General features: G+C 41.0%; 2 protein-coding genes across 6 annotated transcripts in view; both read right to left on the reverse strand.

Annotated features, from left to right (window-relative positions):
• Window positions 1-18,065, reverse strand: part of dst (dystonin) — a 145,744-nt gene that overhangs the window by 88,093 nt on the left and 39,586 nt on the right. For all 5 annotated transcript variants that reach the window (XM_080740952.1, XM_080740951.1, XM_080740950.1 and 2 more), the window contains exons 32-40: window positions 14,237-14,389; window positions 13,658-13,891; window positions 13,085-13,369; window positions 12,021-12,209; window positions 10,845-11,060; window positions 10,197-10,331; window positions 9,726-9,902; window positions 7,528-7,651; window positions 1,083-1,291 (exon numbers count right to left, since the gene is read on the reverse strand). In XM_080740952.1, coding sequence (XP_080597078.1) covers window positions 1,083-1,291; window positions 7,528-7,651; window positions 9,726-9,902; window positions 10,197-10,331; window positions 10,845-11,060; window positions 12,021-12,209; window positions 13,085-13,369; window positions 13,658-13,891; window positions 14,237-14,389 — 1,722 coding nt within the window. The remainder of the gene's footprint in view (window positions 1-1,082; window positions 1,292-7,527; window positions 7,652-9,725; window positions 9,903-10,196; window positions 10,332-10,844; window positions 11,061-12,020; window positions 12,210-13,084; window positions 13,370-13,657; window positions 13,892-14,236; window positions 14,390-18,065) is intronic.
• Window positions 15,862-17,931, reverse strand: LOC308296700 (dystonin-like; the record flags this gene model as incomplete). The annotated part of the gene is made up of 5 exons (XM_080740028.1): window positions 15,862-16,119; window positions 16,605-16,751; window positions 16,839-17,054; window positions 17,192-17,338; window positions 17,431-17,931. The coding sequence occupies 5 exons, from the start codon at window positions 17,929-17,931 to the stop codon at window positions 15,862-15,864; spliced, it is 1,269 nt and encodes a 422-aa protein (XP_080596154.1).

The raw sequence follows: 18,065 nt of genomic DNA on the forward strand, positions 1-18,065 counted from the left end.
CTACGAGATTTCTCAGGGTATAAAACTCCATATGTCATAAATCCCAGGACGAAAATGAGAATGTTAGGGTACCCCCTTATGCCCATATATGGAGATCCACAGGCATCAAACCAAGGTCCTAGATATTGACTATGTCTAGTCCATATCTGTGTGGCTGGTTCAGATAGGGATCTCCATAAGAACGCTGCTCCTCATTGGCTATGGGCCCTGCCTTTGTACTGTCGGTCTTTTTTTTAGGAGAATAACCATGGTCTATAAGGTTTTGGTATAACATACTGGTCTCGCCTTTCAGCGAGCCTACAATAACTAGAAAAGTGTGCTCCTCAGAGCACAGGTCTCCACCAGGTTGCATACCCAGGGCCTGCATACTTATGTCAAAGCCACTTGCAATGGGATCTGGGAAATCAAACGTATACATCTTGATCGCATGACCCCAGAGATAATGTGTACCGATTTGTGTGAGTTTTAGACAAAATCTGTAGGAGGAATAGAAAAAAGCACACCCAATGTGAAGTGAGCGGTGGTCGTGCTTGCATAACATCTTCAGACTAGGATTTAAGTCTAGGATGTACAGGCTATGCTACACACACACGTTTTGCTATGGCAAAACGCTGAGGAAAAAGGCTACAGACATACCGGTACGATATATGACATCACTAGACAAACATGATGCTACATACACACATTTTACTATGGCAAAACGCTGAGGAAAAGGCTACAGACACACACACAGCCACTTATAGGAGCGGTTTGCACCGCTCAAAAAGTGTGTTTTGAAGAAAACTCAAATATCAATGAGGTTCTGATAAGGCTGAAACCTTGAGGCATACATCATTGATACGTCACAGACAACTGACGTCACAGACATGTCCCATTAAGTCAGAGATCCACATGATTCCATTTTTTCATCACCTTCCATTTTGATATAGAATAGAGAGGTTTATAATACTGTATGAAAATATGCCTAAAGCTAAAATCAACTATTTAGTCTACGCATTCAGGTTAAGTTGCAGAACATACAGGTAAATCGTAATCTGATTGCATATTATTAGACAGGACTTGAACTGGAGCAGAATACATACTGCTTCTTTGCTGAGGAGGTCGCCTATGGCTGCAGAGTCCAGGGGGATTTGTCCTCTCTCTTTCACACTCTTCTCCACTCCCTCCATCCATCCCATCATTTCATCCAGGCCATCCTGGACGCTCAGAGATCGGGTCAGGGTGATCTGCAGCTTCTCGTTCCGATCGCTCACAGACTTCGACAGGTTGTCGTAGCGTTCCGCTATGTCGTCTATGGTACGGTACATGGAAAACAATCGGGTTATGTTCAAAGACCAACAGTTAAATGTAGCTTAAACACTATTTGGGCAAAACACAAAGATGAATGTTTCAAACAGGGGAAATGAATTACTTTGTAATGGCTGTTTTGTTAAGATTATAAATTTGAAAAGGATTAGTGAAAAGTACGTTCTGGTACACAGAAAGCTTTTTTGAGAGCCAGCCAAGAGGTCCATGATATAAGCCATCATAGTACATAACATAAACATATCCAACAGCAGTTGTGTCCTGTGAACAGCTGTAACCCTTTGTCAAAGCAATTCTCTTTAGGGTTTCTCTTTAAGGATGTCTGTAACTGCCAGTGAATTTAGCAGTGCACTGTCAATGACAGGGACGTGCAGAGAATGTTAGAGAGGCAGGGGCTGACCTTTCTAAAATTGACTTTGGTGAAAATATTGAAAATGGCCGACCTTTCTTTTGTTTTTTGTTTCTTATGTGTATTTGTGTTGGTATTTTATGTATACATATATATATTTGTTGATGTTTATATACTGTTTAAAAAATTAAAATATTTGAATGACAAAAAAAAAGAAAATGGCCGACCTCCAAGCTCACACCGCATCGTGCTGCGACGCGTTGTGAGCTTGGAGGTCAGCTATTTTTGGTACTTGATACCACACTAAACTAAGCATAATCAAGTGAATACTGGAGAGATATGGCATGTATTTCTACACAGAGAGGGCAATTCTTTCAACTTAAAGGACAACTTTGTTTTTTTACAACAAGGGTTCATATTTTAGATTGTAACTAGAAAAATATTGTTCCTTCGAAACAATTGTGGGCTCGCTTCAAGCCGGAAAACAATGGCTATAAAAGCACAAAATGTCAAGATCGCAGGCAGTGCTCTCTTTGACGTTACTGACGTCAAAGATTGGTCCATTTTGTTCCAAAAATGTGTTGTGCAAAAGTTGACCCGCTGGTGGCGCTATAACAGGCCAATGTGAGAAGGTTGGTATCTGTTCCTTGACCTATTGGGAATGTGCTTGCAAGATTTCACGCACATCCCAGGCTGTGTTCATGATTTGAGGTGTTTTTGACTTTGGACACTTTATCGCTGCTTGCAGCTATATTTATTATTATTATTTTATAGTTTTTTTGTGTGCACTTCATAGGCATGTTAGATAAAGGTCCTTAGATTGCGTGTAGAATGTTTCATGCAAATTGCAAAAAAAATCCTAGAATAAAAACGTGTTTAAGCGTTTTACAAACTGCTCAAAATTATATAGCGCCCCCCTTTGGCCATTTGGGGTAAGATTGGTTTCAGTGATATTTGAACTAACCCTCTACACTATTTTGTCATGAAAATGTGACTTTGCATGTATGTTTTAGAGGCAGAAGAATAATTTGCATAAAAATGCAATATTGTTTGAATTATTTAAAAAAGCATGTTTCAATGTTAAAGAAATCCGATCTGACAGATCTTTAGATATCGGTCCAAAGTTCACGTAAAAAAAGTTTTGTGCACGTGGAGCGAAAATTCCAGAATAAAAGCGGGTTTACGCGTTTTACAAACTGCTCAATATGGCGGAAAATCGAAGGGTGGAGCTTACTTAACAACGACACAGATGTCCTCCGCTTGAGTCAAAGCACGCGTGTAACAAGTTGCATGTCTTCAAACGAAACGAGTCATGACTTATGCCCGTTTGAAGTTTGAATTTTCAGACGCTTCGTATAGCGCCCCCCTTTGGCCGATTGGAATAAAATTGGTTTCAGTGATACTTTGACTAACCCTCCACATCTTTGCCAAATGCCATGAACGTGTAACTTTGCATGTATGATTTAGAGGCCGAAGAATTATTTGCATAAAACCGCAATATTTATGGAATTATTAAAAAATTATGTTTCACTTTAAAAAAAATCTGGTTGATCAATCTGACCGTATTGGTCCAAAGTTCATGTGAAAAATGTTTTGTGCACTTGACGCGAAAATCCCAGGAGGAGATAGATTTTTACTGTTTTTCATATAATTCCGAATTGTGGGAGACCTAAAGGTCAGAGGTCAAAAGTTAGAGGGTAAAAGTTGTTCGGCATGAGGAGACGCATAAGTGTATACAGGTTTCATGGCTGTACCTCAAACACAGCATGAGCTATACCTGTTCAAAGATCGCACTTTCGAAGGCTTCCTACAGCGCCACCATTTGGCCGATTGCTGTAAAAAGTAATAGCACACTTCACCACTGTAAGCTGAACACATTGATGTTTTTATTTTCATTTTCTCACTAAGTATGTAGGAGTAGAAAGGAACCGAAGTTTTTTGATACTTGCACTGACTAGTATGACTAGTATAGAAATAACTAGAAAAATATTGTTCCTTCGAAACAATTGTGGGCTCGCTTCAAGCCAGAAAACAATGGCTATAAAAGCACAAAATGTCAAGATCGCAGGCAGTGCTCTCTTTGACGTTACTGACGTCAAAGATTGGTCCATTTTGTTCCAAAAATGTGTTGTGCAAAAGTTGACCCGCTGGTGGCGCTATAACAGGCCAATGTGAGAAGGTTGGTATCTGTTCCTTGACCTATTGGGAATGTGCTTGCAAGATTTCACGCACATCCCAGGCTGTGTTCATGATTTGAGGTGTTTATGGCTTTGGACACTTTATCGCTGCTTGCAGCTATATTTATTATTATTATTTTATAATTGTTTTTGTGTGCACTTCATAGGCATGTTAGATAAAGGTCCTTAGATTGCGTGTAGAATGTTTCATGCAAATTGCAAAAAAAATCCTAGAATAAAAACGGGTTTAAGCGTTTTACAAACTGCTCAAAATTATATAGCGCCCCCCTTTGGCCATTTGGGGTAAGATTGGTTTCAGTGATATTTGAACTAACCCTCTACACTATTTTGTCATGAAAATGTGACTTTGCTTGTATGTTTTAGAGGCAGAAGAATAATTTGCATAAAAATGCAATATTGTTTGAATTATTTAAAAAAGCATGTTTCAATGTTAAAGAAATCCGATCTGACAGATCTTTAGATATCGGTCCAAAGTTCACGTAAAAAAATGTTTTGTGCATGTGACGCGAAAATTCCAGAATAAAAGCGGGTTTACGCGTTTTACAAACTGCTCAAAGTGGCGGAAAATCGAAGGGCGGAGCTTACTTAAAAACGACACAGATGTCTTCCGCTCGAGTCAAAGCACGCGTGTAACAAGTTGCATGTCTTCAAATGAAACGAGTCATGACTTATGCCCGTTTGAAGTTTGAATTTTCAAACGCTTCGTATAGCGCCCCCCTTTGGCCGATTGGAATAAAATTGGTTTCAGTGATACTTTGACTAACCCTCTACATCTTTGCCAAATGCCATGAACGTGTAACTTTGCATGTATGATTTAGAGACCGAAGAATAATTTGCATAAAACCGCAATATTGATTGAATTATTAAAAAATTATATTTCACTTTAAAAAAAATCTGGTTGATCAATCTCACCGTATTGGTCCAAAGTTCATGTGAAAAAAGTTTCGTGCGCGTAACAAAAAAAACCCAGGAGGAGATAGATTTTTACTGTTTTTCATATTATTCCGAATTGTGGGAGACCTAAAGGTCAGAGGTCAAAAGTTAGAGGGTAAAAGTTGTTCGGCATGAGGAGACGCATAAGTGTATACAGGTTTCATGGCTGTATGTATAACACAGCATGAGCTATACCTGTTCAAAGATCGCACTTTCGAAGGCTTCCTACAGCGCCACCATTTGGCCGATTGCTATAAAAAATAATAGCGCACTTCGCCACTGTAAACTGAACACATTGATGTTTTTATTTTCATTTTCTCAATAAGTATGTAGGAGTAGAAAGGAACCGAAGTTCCCGTCTACTGTCTGACTGACTGACTGACTGATAGATAAACTAGAAAAATATTGTTCCTTCGAAACAATTGTGGGCTCGCTTCAAGCCAGAAAACAATGGCTATAAAAGTACAAAATGTCAAGATCGCAGGCAGTGCTCTCTTTGACGTTACTGACGTCAACGATTGGTCCATTTTGTTCCAAAAATGTGTTGTGCAAAAGTTGACCCGCTGGTGGCGCTATAACAGGCCAATGTAAGAAGGGTGGTATCTGTTCCTTGACCTATTGGGAATGTGCTTGCAAGATTTCACGCACATTGCAGGCTGTGTTCATGATTTGAGGTGTTTTTGGCTTTGGCCACTTTATCGCTGCTTGCAGCTATATTCATTATTATAATTTTTTTGTGTGTGTGCACTTCATAGGCATATTAGATAAAGGTCCTTAGATTGTGTGTAGAATGTTTCATGCAAATTGCAAAAAAAAAATCCTAACGGGTTTAAGCGTTTCACAAACTGCTCAAAATGATATAGCGCCCCCCTTTGTTCAATTGGGGTAAGATTGGTTTTAGTGATATTTGGACTAACACTCTACATCTTTGCCAAATGCCATGAACATGTTACTTTGCATGTATGATTTAGAGGCAGAAGAATAATTTGCATAAAACTGCAATATTCATTGAATTTATTTAAAAAAGCATGTTTCAATTTTAAAGAAATCCGATCTGACAGATCTTTAGATATCGGTCCAAAGTTCACGTAAAAAAAGTTTTGTGCACGTGGAGCGAAAATTCCAGAATAAAAGCGGGTTTACGCGTTTTACAAACTGCTCAATATGGCGGAAAATCGAAGGGCGGAGCTTACTTAACAACGACACAGATGTCTTCCGCTCGAGTCAAAGCACGCGTGTAACAACTTGCATGTCTTCAAACAAAACGAGTCATGACTTATGCCCGTTTGAAGTTTGAATTTTCAAACGCTTCGTATAGCGCCCCCCTTTGGCCGATTGGAATAAAATTGGTTTCAGTGATACTTTGACTAACCCTCCACATCTTTGCCAAATGCCATGAACGTGTAACTTTGCATGTATGATTTAGAGGCCGAAGAATAATTTGCATAAAACCGCAATATTGATTGAATTATTAAAAAATTATATTTCACTTTAAAAAAAATCTGGTTGATCAATCTGACCGTATTGGTCCAAAGTTCATGTGAAAAAAGTTTTGTGCACTTGATGCGAAAATCCCAGGAGGAGATAGATTTTTACTGTTTTTCATATAATTCCGAATTGTGGGAGACCTAAAGGTCAGAGGTCAAAAGTTAGAGGGTAAAAGTTGTTCGGCATGAGGAGACGCATACGTGTATACAGGTTTCATGGCTGTAACTAAAACACAGCATGAGCTATACCTGTTCAAAGTTCGCACTTTCGAAGGCTTCCTACAGCGCCACCATTTGGCTGATTGCTATAAAAAATAATAGCGCACTTCGCCACTGTAAACTGAACACATTGATGTTTTTATTTTCATTTTCTCACTAAGTATGTAGGAGTAGAAAGGAACCGAAGTTCCCGTCTACTGTCTGACTGACTGATAGATAAATAATGACAATATCTAAAGTGTGCTCGCCTTATAGGCGAGCCCACAATAATGACAATATCTAAAGTGTGCTCGCCTTATAGGCGAGCCCACAATGACAATATCTAAAGTGTGCTCGCCTGTTTACAGGCGAGCCCACAATTAGAGAAAAGAAAAAGTGAGTGTTAAAATGTTTCCATTTGCTTTGTTGTATTGTTTTATTGTGTTTACTGTGCTAAAATGTGGGGCATGCATACCGGTACGCATGGGGGCATGCGTACAAGTGGCTAAATATGTATTTTTAGACACAATATGCCAGCCGTTTCTGTATTGCTATTTACAGTAACACTTCTAGCCCCCATAAGTCACATCCAACCATGAAAGGTTGCGTTGTGTCTTGGGAATGGGCTTATTCTGTGTAAAATTATATATTTAGCCACTTGTATGCATGCACCCAGCCACTGAAATAAGAATCTCTAAAACAATGGAAAGAAGTAAATGAAATCATTTTAACACTCATCTTTTATATTCTTTAATTACAATCTAAAATATGAACCCTTGTTGTAAAAAAATAAAGTTGTCCTTTAAGATGCTGCATTCAAGTTCAGGAGAGTTTGGACAAGGCAATTCTCTTGAATGCTGCCTTCAGGTATGGCACAGAAAAAAGGGGGCATAATTTGCCTTTCTTTCACCATAGTAAAAACTGCATTCATGTTCTGGAGAGGGCACCTTTTACAGACAAGTAAAAGGGCAGGGGCTCAAGCCCTGTTTGATGTCTATAGTGTGCACGTGCCTAGTCAACGACACCTCCCTGCACTGTACTCCGACCTCTCACTCACCCACTGTTTCCTGGATCTCATCCTGATTGCTCAGCAGCTCTCCTTCACATCCAATCAAAGATTCAGCCGTCTTGCGTAGCGTGTCCACCGCAGACTGATGCCCAGTGGTCTGACCTTGCAGGGCCTGAGGATCGGTTAAGTAAGGACAGATCAGAGAATTAATAATGTTTCTCACTTGAGAGAAGTCATGATTTTGACGCTCTCTGTGGAAACCTTTTATGTAAAAAAAAGAAAGAAAAAAAAAGAAAGAAAGAAATTACTCTTTAGGAAAAAGAACGTGTGTTACAGGGAGCGTGTCGCTGTTACTACATATCATCTTTTCGACACCCGACTCTAACCCTCACTCTAACATTAACCTCCGTGGAGTGAGACGCTTACCCTCCGGTCGAAATGATGGGCGTTCGCAAAAGCGAGATTTCCCCCTGTTACAATGGATCCAATGTAGTTATTATGTACTGTAATACTTTCCAACTGGTTAAAGATTGATAAAACCTACAGACAACTTTGAACCTGCCATCCTTATTTGGGTTATGTCTATGCAAATAGATGTAGTCTACAGTATATGGTTTTATGTAATCTGGGAGGTACATTGAACTAGAGTTCTCAACGGGCCTGAAAATTGAGGCCTGGCCCTAACTGGGCCGGCCCGAGGCCTCACCCGTCTAGTTAGCATACATTTTAGGCCCTACCCGGCCCGAAAACGTTGGGTCTAGTCAGGTATGGTCAGGTAATAGTAATAAAATAATAAAAAATATATATTTTCTTTTTTCATTGAGCCTGAGGCTCTACCGCCCAACTAATTAGCATACATTTTAGGCCCTTCCCTACCCTAAATGTCGGGTTCGGGTATGGTCGGGTTCAGGCAGAATTTGAGAACTCTACATTGAACAAAGTGATAATTACAGTAAGGCAACAGGCACATATTAAAAAGGCTCAGTATTAAATTAATAAATACTCATTCAGCAGATACTGCTCTCAACTAACAATTTCTTGAATACTGTAGAAAGCTTGGCATCTCTCTGGGATGATTTGTAACCAGAGTCATCCTCTCTGGCGTCTCTTATCTGCACATATCTACTGTTGTAAGTCACTGCTTCTACACGAGAACTGTTGGGGAACTGCATTGCGTTGTTAGGCAGTTATTTTGGGGGAGTGACGCCATCATGCAACTAAGCATGAATTAGTTTTTAAACTCTTTCACCCCGTCTCCAAACTTGCAATCACATGCCAGCTGAAATCAAAATCAGGCAGACATTTTCATTCTGGCAAAACAGGCTTTTTTAACAAGCCCTCCATGCCAGTAAGTGACAAGTAACCAGAGCTAAGCTCACGTTCATGTGTTGCCTGGAGTTTGAGCAAAGAGCTATAAATAGTTTATTTTAGAGTGAGTGGAAACACTGTATATGGTAAGGCAGGTCTGTTTTGTAATGACTGTAAAACCCAAATGAGTGTGAATAACTCTCACACCCTGTAACATTTAATAGTGAAAAGAATATGCATTGTATATATGAAAAATGTTGCTCATTTAACATTTGACCCAGAGTAACAGAGGCAAAGTAATCTCTTAAACGTATAGCTGAGCTAAGCTGACCAACACTTTTAGCTAACCAAAAGGTTCAGATGAATTCTATATCTCTGGTTCTGTGGTGTTACTCTACATGCAGGGGTGTGGCACCAAATTCTGGGCCCTGGGTGCAAGGATTCACTGTGAGGCCCCTGTGCTTTAACTATTGAAAAATAGCAGATATACAAGCTCACAGCGCGGCACCGAGTGCCGCGCTGCGAGCTTGTAGATCTGCTATTTTTGAAAAATCATGAAAATCTTCTAAGGTTTTTTTGAAAAACCTATGTTTCGATGTCAGTGGAGCTCAAACCTTTTCATGTGCAGGACCCCCAAAATGGTATGTATTTGGCCACGGACCCCCATCTCAAAATATTTAGTTCCAAGGACCCCCCAGAAGCAAAATTTGAGTTAGAAATGTTCGCTTAAAAAATACATATATTCAAAGATTTGCACACATTTTCACGATTTTTCAAAAATAGCAGATCTACAAGCTCGCAGCGCGGCACTCGGTGCCGCGCTGTGAGCTTGTATATCTGCTATTTTTCAATAGATAAAGTTACTAGGGCCACTCCACCTTGGGCCCCAGTAACTCAGTCCCACTTTCCTACCCCTTGTGACGCCCCTGTGTACATGCCTTGGTTTCCTCCAGCTGTTTCTGTAGTGTTTGTGGGTCGGCAGCGATGGCCTCTGACTGCTGCCTCCTCGCCTCCTCCTCGGAGCTGTTGAGCCACTTCAGGAGACCAGCAGATGACTCGTCGTATTTCTTGTACTTGTCAACCACATCTTTGAGGTTGCTTCCAAGCTGGTTGCACTGAAACACATGAATTTGAATGACACATCACCACCACACATGGCTCAGAATGACACGTAACCCCAAAGGCTCATAATTCAACAAACAGGTTCAACTGTATATCTAAAGCACAAATATAAATAAATAAATACATCTTGTTTTTTCAGACTGTGGAGGTCTCTGAAATGGACATTTTCCACATTACTTGCAAATATAGTTCATCTCAATTAAAACAGATTTCAAAAGTTCTCTGTTACCATTTAAGGATAAATACTGCCTCCGTGTGGCAAAAGTAATGTACACTTGACTCCATACCTGAGAATGCAGAGACTTGTAGCGTCCAGCTGCAGAGTCCAGTTGATCTTTGACAGCGGCGCAGGCCCCAGAAGTGTCAACCTGCAGCTGACCAGGGTCTGTGGCCCCTCCGCAGGCTTTGGCCACATCCAGAACCTTTATTTTTATGTTTATTTGACAGGGACAATAAAAAAAAAACAATGTATCAAGTTATAAAAACATGAAACCGTTGCATTGTGTATAGGGTTTAAAGCCAAGGCTAATTTGCGACCCCAGTCCCTGGTTAGGCTTTTCTATACAAATATATACCTAAAAAGTCTACAAAAAGTACATGCATGAAGCTCTAATCAAAAAAAAAAGTCCAAAATCAATAACATTCCCAATTTCCCAAATTACAGTCAGAAACAGTGACATTAACATTCTGAAATGTACCTATCTATGTTCAGTGTGTTGGTTTGATTTTAACCAACATTTAACCTTTTTCATAAAATATTTTGAGGTCAGTTTTTTTATTTCAGTTGGTAGGGCATTCCACAAGAGTGTATCCCTTTTACTGAATACGATGACTGACCAAAAGTGGTGCTGCGCATCGCTGCCTTGTGGTCGCCATTTGCTGATCCCCTCGTGATTCTATTTTTAACCCGTTCCTTTCACCTGAGGACAAAGTACCTTCTGCCCCGATATGGTGATGAAGCGAAGGTCCCCTTTGTGAGCGATCACGTCCTCCGAGAAAGCCCTCTGGCGCTCCAGCTTCTCGCTGAGGATGTTGAGGCAGGCGGCTGGCGCCGCCGTCTCCTTCACCTCGGCCTCGGCCTGGTCCAGCCACGCCTCAAACTCCTCGCAGTCGCCCCGGAACTTCTTCAGCTCCTCCTGGACGCACTGCACCTGCTCAGTGGTGGAGAAAAAAGGACTCACGTTGTTTACTGAAGTAAAAGTGTCAATACTGCAATGTAGAAAATATACTCTTGTTACAAGTGTTACAAGTCCGGAATTCGAAATGTACTTGAGTAAAAGTACAAAAGTGTTGGAATCAAATGTACTTGAAAGTACCAAAAGTAGACAGTACTCATTATGCAGAATGTCCCATTTAACACGTTTTCAAATGTATAAAATAAATAGCAGATCTACAAGCTCACAATGTGTTGCATCGCGAGATTCGTGACGCATTGTGAGCTTGTAGATCGTCTATTTTCAAATGGCCGAAATAGGGCTGAAGTGGTAACTAAAGGTTAACTAGTAACTAAAGGTTTCGAATAATTGTAGTGGACCCTAACCGTAAAAGTATAACGGTTGCCTCTGAGATGTAGTGGAGTAGAAGTAAAAGGACTGAAAATTATAGTCACTTAGACAATACAATACAAATACAATATCACGATATTTTCCCAAGCTGTATCACTATATACGATATTATCACAATTCTTTTTCACGTTGGTTTTTATGGTTATTTTTCAAGTTCCTTGACAAAAACTAGAATCTCTGGGTTCCTTTTGGGAGGTCTAAATTGAACTTTACAAGTATGTAACTCTGACAGTATACAAATGAAACCAAATGGACCCGTAAGGGTCCATTTGGTTTCATTTGTACATTGTCAGAGTTACCGGTAAGTGGAGACCTTGACATTTTAAAGTTTGAGAACTACCGATTTAGACCAAAATGCAGGTTTAAATTGAATTCTGCAATGAATCTCTGTATTAACGATTAAACAGGATTTCTTACAAGGCTCCCTTAATTGTATCACAATATATACAATACCTCTGAAAAGGCATATCGTGGAGACATTGTATCGTCTCCACGATAATTATTATCACCATATCGCCCACCCCTACTTGACACCACCGTCCGCACCTGCTTCATCTGCTGCTCGGCCTGGGTCAGAGAGGCCTCGTAGCGGCCCCGGAGCTCCTGGATGTCCCTCTGCAGCTTGTCCTGGTCCTCTGGGGACAGCACCTGGGCCTGTCTGTCCAGCAGGGCCTGGGCCGACTGGGTGGCCATGATGAGGTCCTGCTGCTGGGACAGGATCTCCTGGTGACGAGCCTGCGGGAACAAGCAGGGGCGTCACACCAAGTTCTGGGCACTGGGTACAAGGATTCACTGCGGGCCCCCCATGAATGTTAACTATTGAAAAATAGCAGATATACAAGCTCACAGCGCGGCACCGAGTGCCGCGCTGCGAGCTTGTAGATCTGCTATTTTTGAAAAATCGTGAAAATGTGTGCCAAGAAACCTATGTTTCCATGTCAGTGAAGGACCCCCCATCTCAAAATATTTAGTTCCAGGGACCCCCCAGAAGCAAATTTGAGTTACAAATGTTCACTTAAAAATACATATATTCAAAGATTTGCGCACATTTTCACGACTTTTCAAAAATAGCAGATCTACAAGCTCGTGCCGCGCTGCAAGCTTGTATATCTGCTATTTTTCAATAGCTAAAGTTACTAGGGCCCCTCCACCTTGGGCCCTGGTAACTCAGTCCCACTTTCCTACCCCGTGTGACGCCCCTGGGAACAACCGCCGCTGTGAACTCGTGGCTCACTATTTTCAGCATTGTAACCTATTTTCAACATGTGATAAATCTGGCATTACGACGCCATCAAGGCCTGCCGAAAGGCTTTTTGTCTTTATTTTGTGAAAAGGATATTTAGTAGACCAAAGATAGTACAGTAGGACTCATGATGCAAAGGAAATTGAGAAATTATAAGCAAGTCAAATTAATGAATTGCTATATCCGGTGGCTTTCTTTGTTCGATACATATTTGGTTTTGATACAGGAAAACCGCTGCAGATGTTTTGTTTGTAGTACTGTATGCAGCACGGAAAAACAGCAATAGACATGTAGTATACCGTAAACGCAGGCTATTAGACAGCCCTGTGAGAAATGTTTATACTGCATTTTGTCAACTGTACAGTACCTTGACCATGTCATGCTGCTTGTCAAGGTCCAGAGATGAGGTGTTGTTCCCACTCGTCTCCCTTGCAGAGTCATTTTCAACGGTTTGGAGAGTGTTTCCATTGGTATTGTCGTCCTCCCTTATCAGCCCCTTGGCCGACGTTTCCAAAGGAAGGTTCCCATTGTGTTTGCTCATTTGGCTGCTTCTCTCAAGGTCTTTTTCTTGTTGATTCCCAATGTTGGATATCCAGCCTAGGAGACCTTCGATTTTGTTCTTACTTTCTTCAAGCTGTTCCACAGCTGCGGCCTAAATAGAAAGCAACAGTTCCAAACCACAGATTAATGTCTTGCACAGATGCTATTGTATTTAACTTTATTTACATTACTATTCCTGCTATTAATAGCTAGATAAATGCTACATGTACACCATTGTTGAAATGTGCCATTTATATTGATATTTTGGCTGTTTTATTGTAGGCCTACGGTATTTGGACGTTTTTTTGTTTGTTGATTTATGTTACTGTTGTAACTAATGAAACAAACAAAAAAATAAAATTATTCACTCATGTTGAGAGTATTAATGTAGCCCACTAACCTTCTCACTTTCCTGTTTGATGGCTGTGGTAACAACCTTCTCCAGGTCTTTTCTGGACTCCTCGGCTCGTTGGTTGATGAGCTTGGCTTTGGTCTTTGCCTCCTCCAGCTTGCTCTCTATGACAGCAGTCTGTTCTGGCATCAGTTTGCTCCGGTTCTCCTCCAGAAACGAGGCAGTGCTGGTGATGACCTCGTTCAAAGCACTGGCATTTGTCAGCACGTCTTTCTGTAGGGCCTTGAGAACGGACAGACATGAAGTCTGATTATTAAACACTTAAAACGTATGTTTAATTGACCGGAGTCCCCCAGGTCTCTCTACAAGAGTAGTGACTACTGTTTTCGCTATACGCTATACATATCTTCTGCGAAACTAGCCAATCTACAAGCTCACAACGTGTCACAGCACGACGTGTTGTGAGCTTGTAGATCATCTATTTTCGCCACCGTTTGCCACAGAATAGGGAGGTTCAAGGGATTAATGTTACAGTCATGGAATAAATGACTTGGAAACTTGCACTGGACTGCACTTGTACACCGAGTATCAAACTCAAAGCAAATCTTAGTGTACAGGCTACATTACCTGCTGCTCTTGCTGATATTGCTGCAGGTCTCTAACAGTATCTGCATTGTCAGCCTGCTGCTGATGCCCAATGAGATGGTTCTCTGTCAGGGTCAGATTATCACAGAGCTCTCCCAGCTTGTCCGATAACTCTTTGTGTTTCTCCACCACACACTGTGCAAAGAAAATAGCAATTAATCACATGCTAAAACTCTTAAAAACGAGACATTAACGATAACATTCACAAGCATACATATGAAACAAAACATACGCCCATCGTAGAACAGAATTCACATATGCTGTGCCGTGTTATTCATATGGTTGGACAGCTAAACCAGAGGGTTAATTCATCATGATTGTGCAAATGAGTACTGTATATCTATAGCATGAATGGACATGAACAATAACCAACAACCAATAACGAAATGGAGGTGGTATTTTCTCATGATCATGGGAGTAACATGAATTCTGCTCTGAAATGGATTTGCCTTCAAACACTTAACACAGTGGATTTAGTATGCTGTAAACATGCTAGCCATTCACCACACAGGGCTCATGGTAGGGTCCTAACAACAGGTTCATTTGACATGTGTTAGTGTCTATGTTGTGGGGGGAGGCATTCCAACACTGCAGGTGCATTTTGTCCGTCTGTTAATTGCTGATTGATGTCTTGAGGCCTGTAGAACACAACCAGTACATACTGTAGGTTAGTCTGTAGCTGTGATCAAGGACATAAGCAAGCAATTCTATTTCATAAACATTTACAGACACCATTTTAACTTCGAAAATATGATTGCTCAAATGGGTAAAACACATGCAAAGTTTCCTATACAATCCAATTTCTGTTTAAATCCATGACCGGATGTTAAAATGTCTTTCTAAAATCTGAGGTTGAGATAAATTAATGGAATACAAATTGACTCGAATAATGCAAGTCAAAGACATACTGTAAATGACATTATCAAAACATTTACTGGAATCATCCAATTAAAAATCTGCCATGCAACATAATGGCTTCTACAATCTACCATGCATTACCCATTTAGGCCTGAACACATTATGACGCAATATTTTATGCTTTAAATATAAAAAAAATAGCAGATATACAAGCTCACAGCTGCGAGCTTGTAGATCTGCTATTTTTGAAAAATCGTGAAAATTTGAATTTTGACCCGATTCTATAAGTGTCTTTTGAATCCTTCTAAGATTTTTGGAAAAAACCTATGTTTCTATGTCAGCAATCTGGCCAGCCATCGTCAAAGAAAAGGTCCTTTTCACTTAACTGGAGCTCAGTTAGTCTGTTCTTGAGAGACTACTATGTCAGTGGTGCTCAAACCTTTTCATGTGAAGGACCCCCAAAATGATATTTATTTTTTTTGAGTTACAAACGTTTGCTTTGAAAATACATATATTCAAAGATTTGCAAACATTTTCACGACTTTTTTCCAAAAATAGCAGATCTACAAGCTCGCAGCGCGGCACCGAGTGCCGCGCTGTGAGCTTGTATCTGCTATTTTTCACTGGTTAAAGCATTCAATAATTCTAGGCCTAAATGGGTTAATATGAGCAAAGAATCATCACTCCACATTTCAATTTTTTTATTTCCTCTCAGTCTCTCTCTTTAATCAAAGACGCTCAGGGTCTTTTCAGACCATCATCCACATGCAGACCTGCTGCTGGCTCTCTCTCTCCCTGCTCTCCAGCAGTCGTTCCAGGTTGTCTCGCTCGGCAGCCAGCCTCTCTGACTGCTGTCTGAATGCCAGCTGGATGGCGCTCAGTGACTTGAGGAGGTGTCTGCTCTGAACTGGGCTCAAGAACTGGGTGTGCTCGGATATAAAGTTCTGGATTTCAAACGCTATGTCCTCTAGCTGGGGTCGCGCCGCCTTCAGACGGCTCTCCATGTCCTGGAACAACAGAGTCAGCCAGACCATCAAGCAGACATCACTTCAGTGTCGCGGAAGGTTGTCAATGTTCTGAATGCAGTTTTATAGGTTTGGATTTAGTGGCTGTCGGGAGGAGACCTTGTATCTCTATAATTAAACTTTTAATGTTATGTTATGTATTTAAAAATGAATGCTCTACTTCGTAGGGGCAAATGTAATAGTGAAAATAGTAAAATAGTGAAAAAAGCAGAGCTGCAAGCTCACATGTCACAAAGCGATTGGCTATTTTCACTATTTTTAGTGAAAGTAGTTAATTCTGTCTATTGGTTTTATAATATTTAACCAATGAAAAGTATTAACAATAACTTGTGACTAAATAATATCTACATTGGATCTATTCGAACACAGGTTCTATTTCTTTTTTCATTTGGTGAAAATTAACAGTTTCGGACAGACAAGGTTTCTACCCGACAGTGACGATTTGCAAGTGGACTAAGACAAGATACCTTGTTCTGCTGAAGGACATGCTTCAGTGTGTCTAAATCATATGTGCTCATCAGGTCCAGCTCATGTGTCTCAGAGTTGTTGTGGATGTAAGCAGCCAGTGCATCAAGGTCATTCACGAATGTCTGGTAAGCAGACGCCAGCTGTACCTATAGAATCCCACAGAAAAGAGTTGAACATTCTGCGCAGACACGCCGACAAGGCCACAACTACGTCAATGGATAATAAACGCTGACCTGTCCTGCTTCAAACGCTTGCATCAAAGCCTGTGTCCTTTCTCTAGACATTTGGCCAATGTGAGTAAAAGCTGGCCTCAATTCCAGAAACGCTGAGGCCAAATCCTTGTGTATTTGCCTGGGAACATACTCGTTAACGGCGTTTAAGAGCTGTTCGGCTTTCTCTAAATCTGTTGTTAAAACACCAGCGAGTCGAGACAGATGAGACTCCATTGCCTGGAAAATAGAGTTCAGGAGATACATAAAACACTAGTGCACACAGGGTATACATAATTTATGTAAATGGTATCTAGGTGGTAATATACTGTACACTTATACAGTACATTTCTGTAGAGTTCCATAATTTCTCTAACCTGGGATTCCTCCATCTGTTTCTGTAACCAGTCCATGTTGTTGCTCAAGGGACGCTGGGTTAAAAGGTCACTTCTGACATCATCTAAAACATCCACATGATCCTGTAGTCTCCCAACACACTCTAAATACTCCTGCATGGGGTATGGCTGTAGGAAACAGAAATGATTACAAAAGTGGGATGGATGCTATTTAGGCAGTGTTGAAAATGAAAATGAGAATACAAATACAAATACAATACCATCTCATTCAGATCGTCTCCGGCATGGCAGACATCTGAACTGGTCTGGGCAGACAGCTCCTGACTGATTGAACTTGTCTGAGCTGACAGCTCCTGGACGATTTTGTCGTCAGATTCATCTTCCGTTGCCCCCTCCGTTGTCTCCTCCTCTGAGCTCTCTTCCTTGATGCTCTCCAGGGTACGGTGTCTGTCTCCAAGACCACGCTGCCCAAGGACGCTGCTCAGGGTCTCCATCACGCCCTGGAGCACTGAGGGGTCTTGACTTGATGAAACGCTCCGAAGAACCTGCAGCAGCTGGGACTGAATGCTTCCAATGTCACACTGCTGTGGGTCTTCGGGGATATTCAATTCCTTGTTCGCACGATTTTGGTTTCCGGTTTCTTGTTGGTCTGAAACAAGGGTAGGGAGAGGAACTGGGCTACTGATATCCACGGGTCCATGGGCCGTGCCTCTCTTGTCAAGATCATCTCTCTCTGAGGACGGTGGAATGTTGGGAACCATAGTTACAACCACTTTGACATGTTGAGTTTCCATGGACTGCATTTCATTAACATTAGCCTCCTCTTTGCAAATGTTCTGCTGCTGTTCTAGGCCAGACCTCGCAGCAGTATAACTCATTGATGGAGATGAAGAGT

This window comes from Nannobrachium achirus (genome assembly GCF_963921795.1).
Source record: "Nannobrachium achirus genome assembly, chromosome: 13".
In the NCBI taxonomy this organism is placed as follows: domain Eukaryota; kingdom Metazoa; phylum Chordata; class Actinopteri; order Myctophiformes; family Myctophidae; genus Nannobrachium; species Nannobrachium achirus.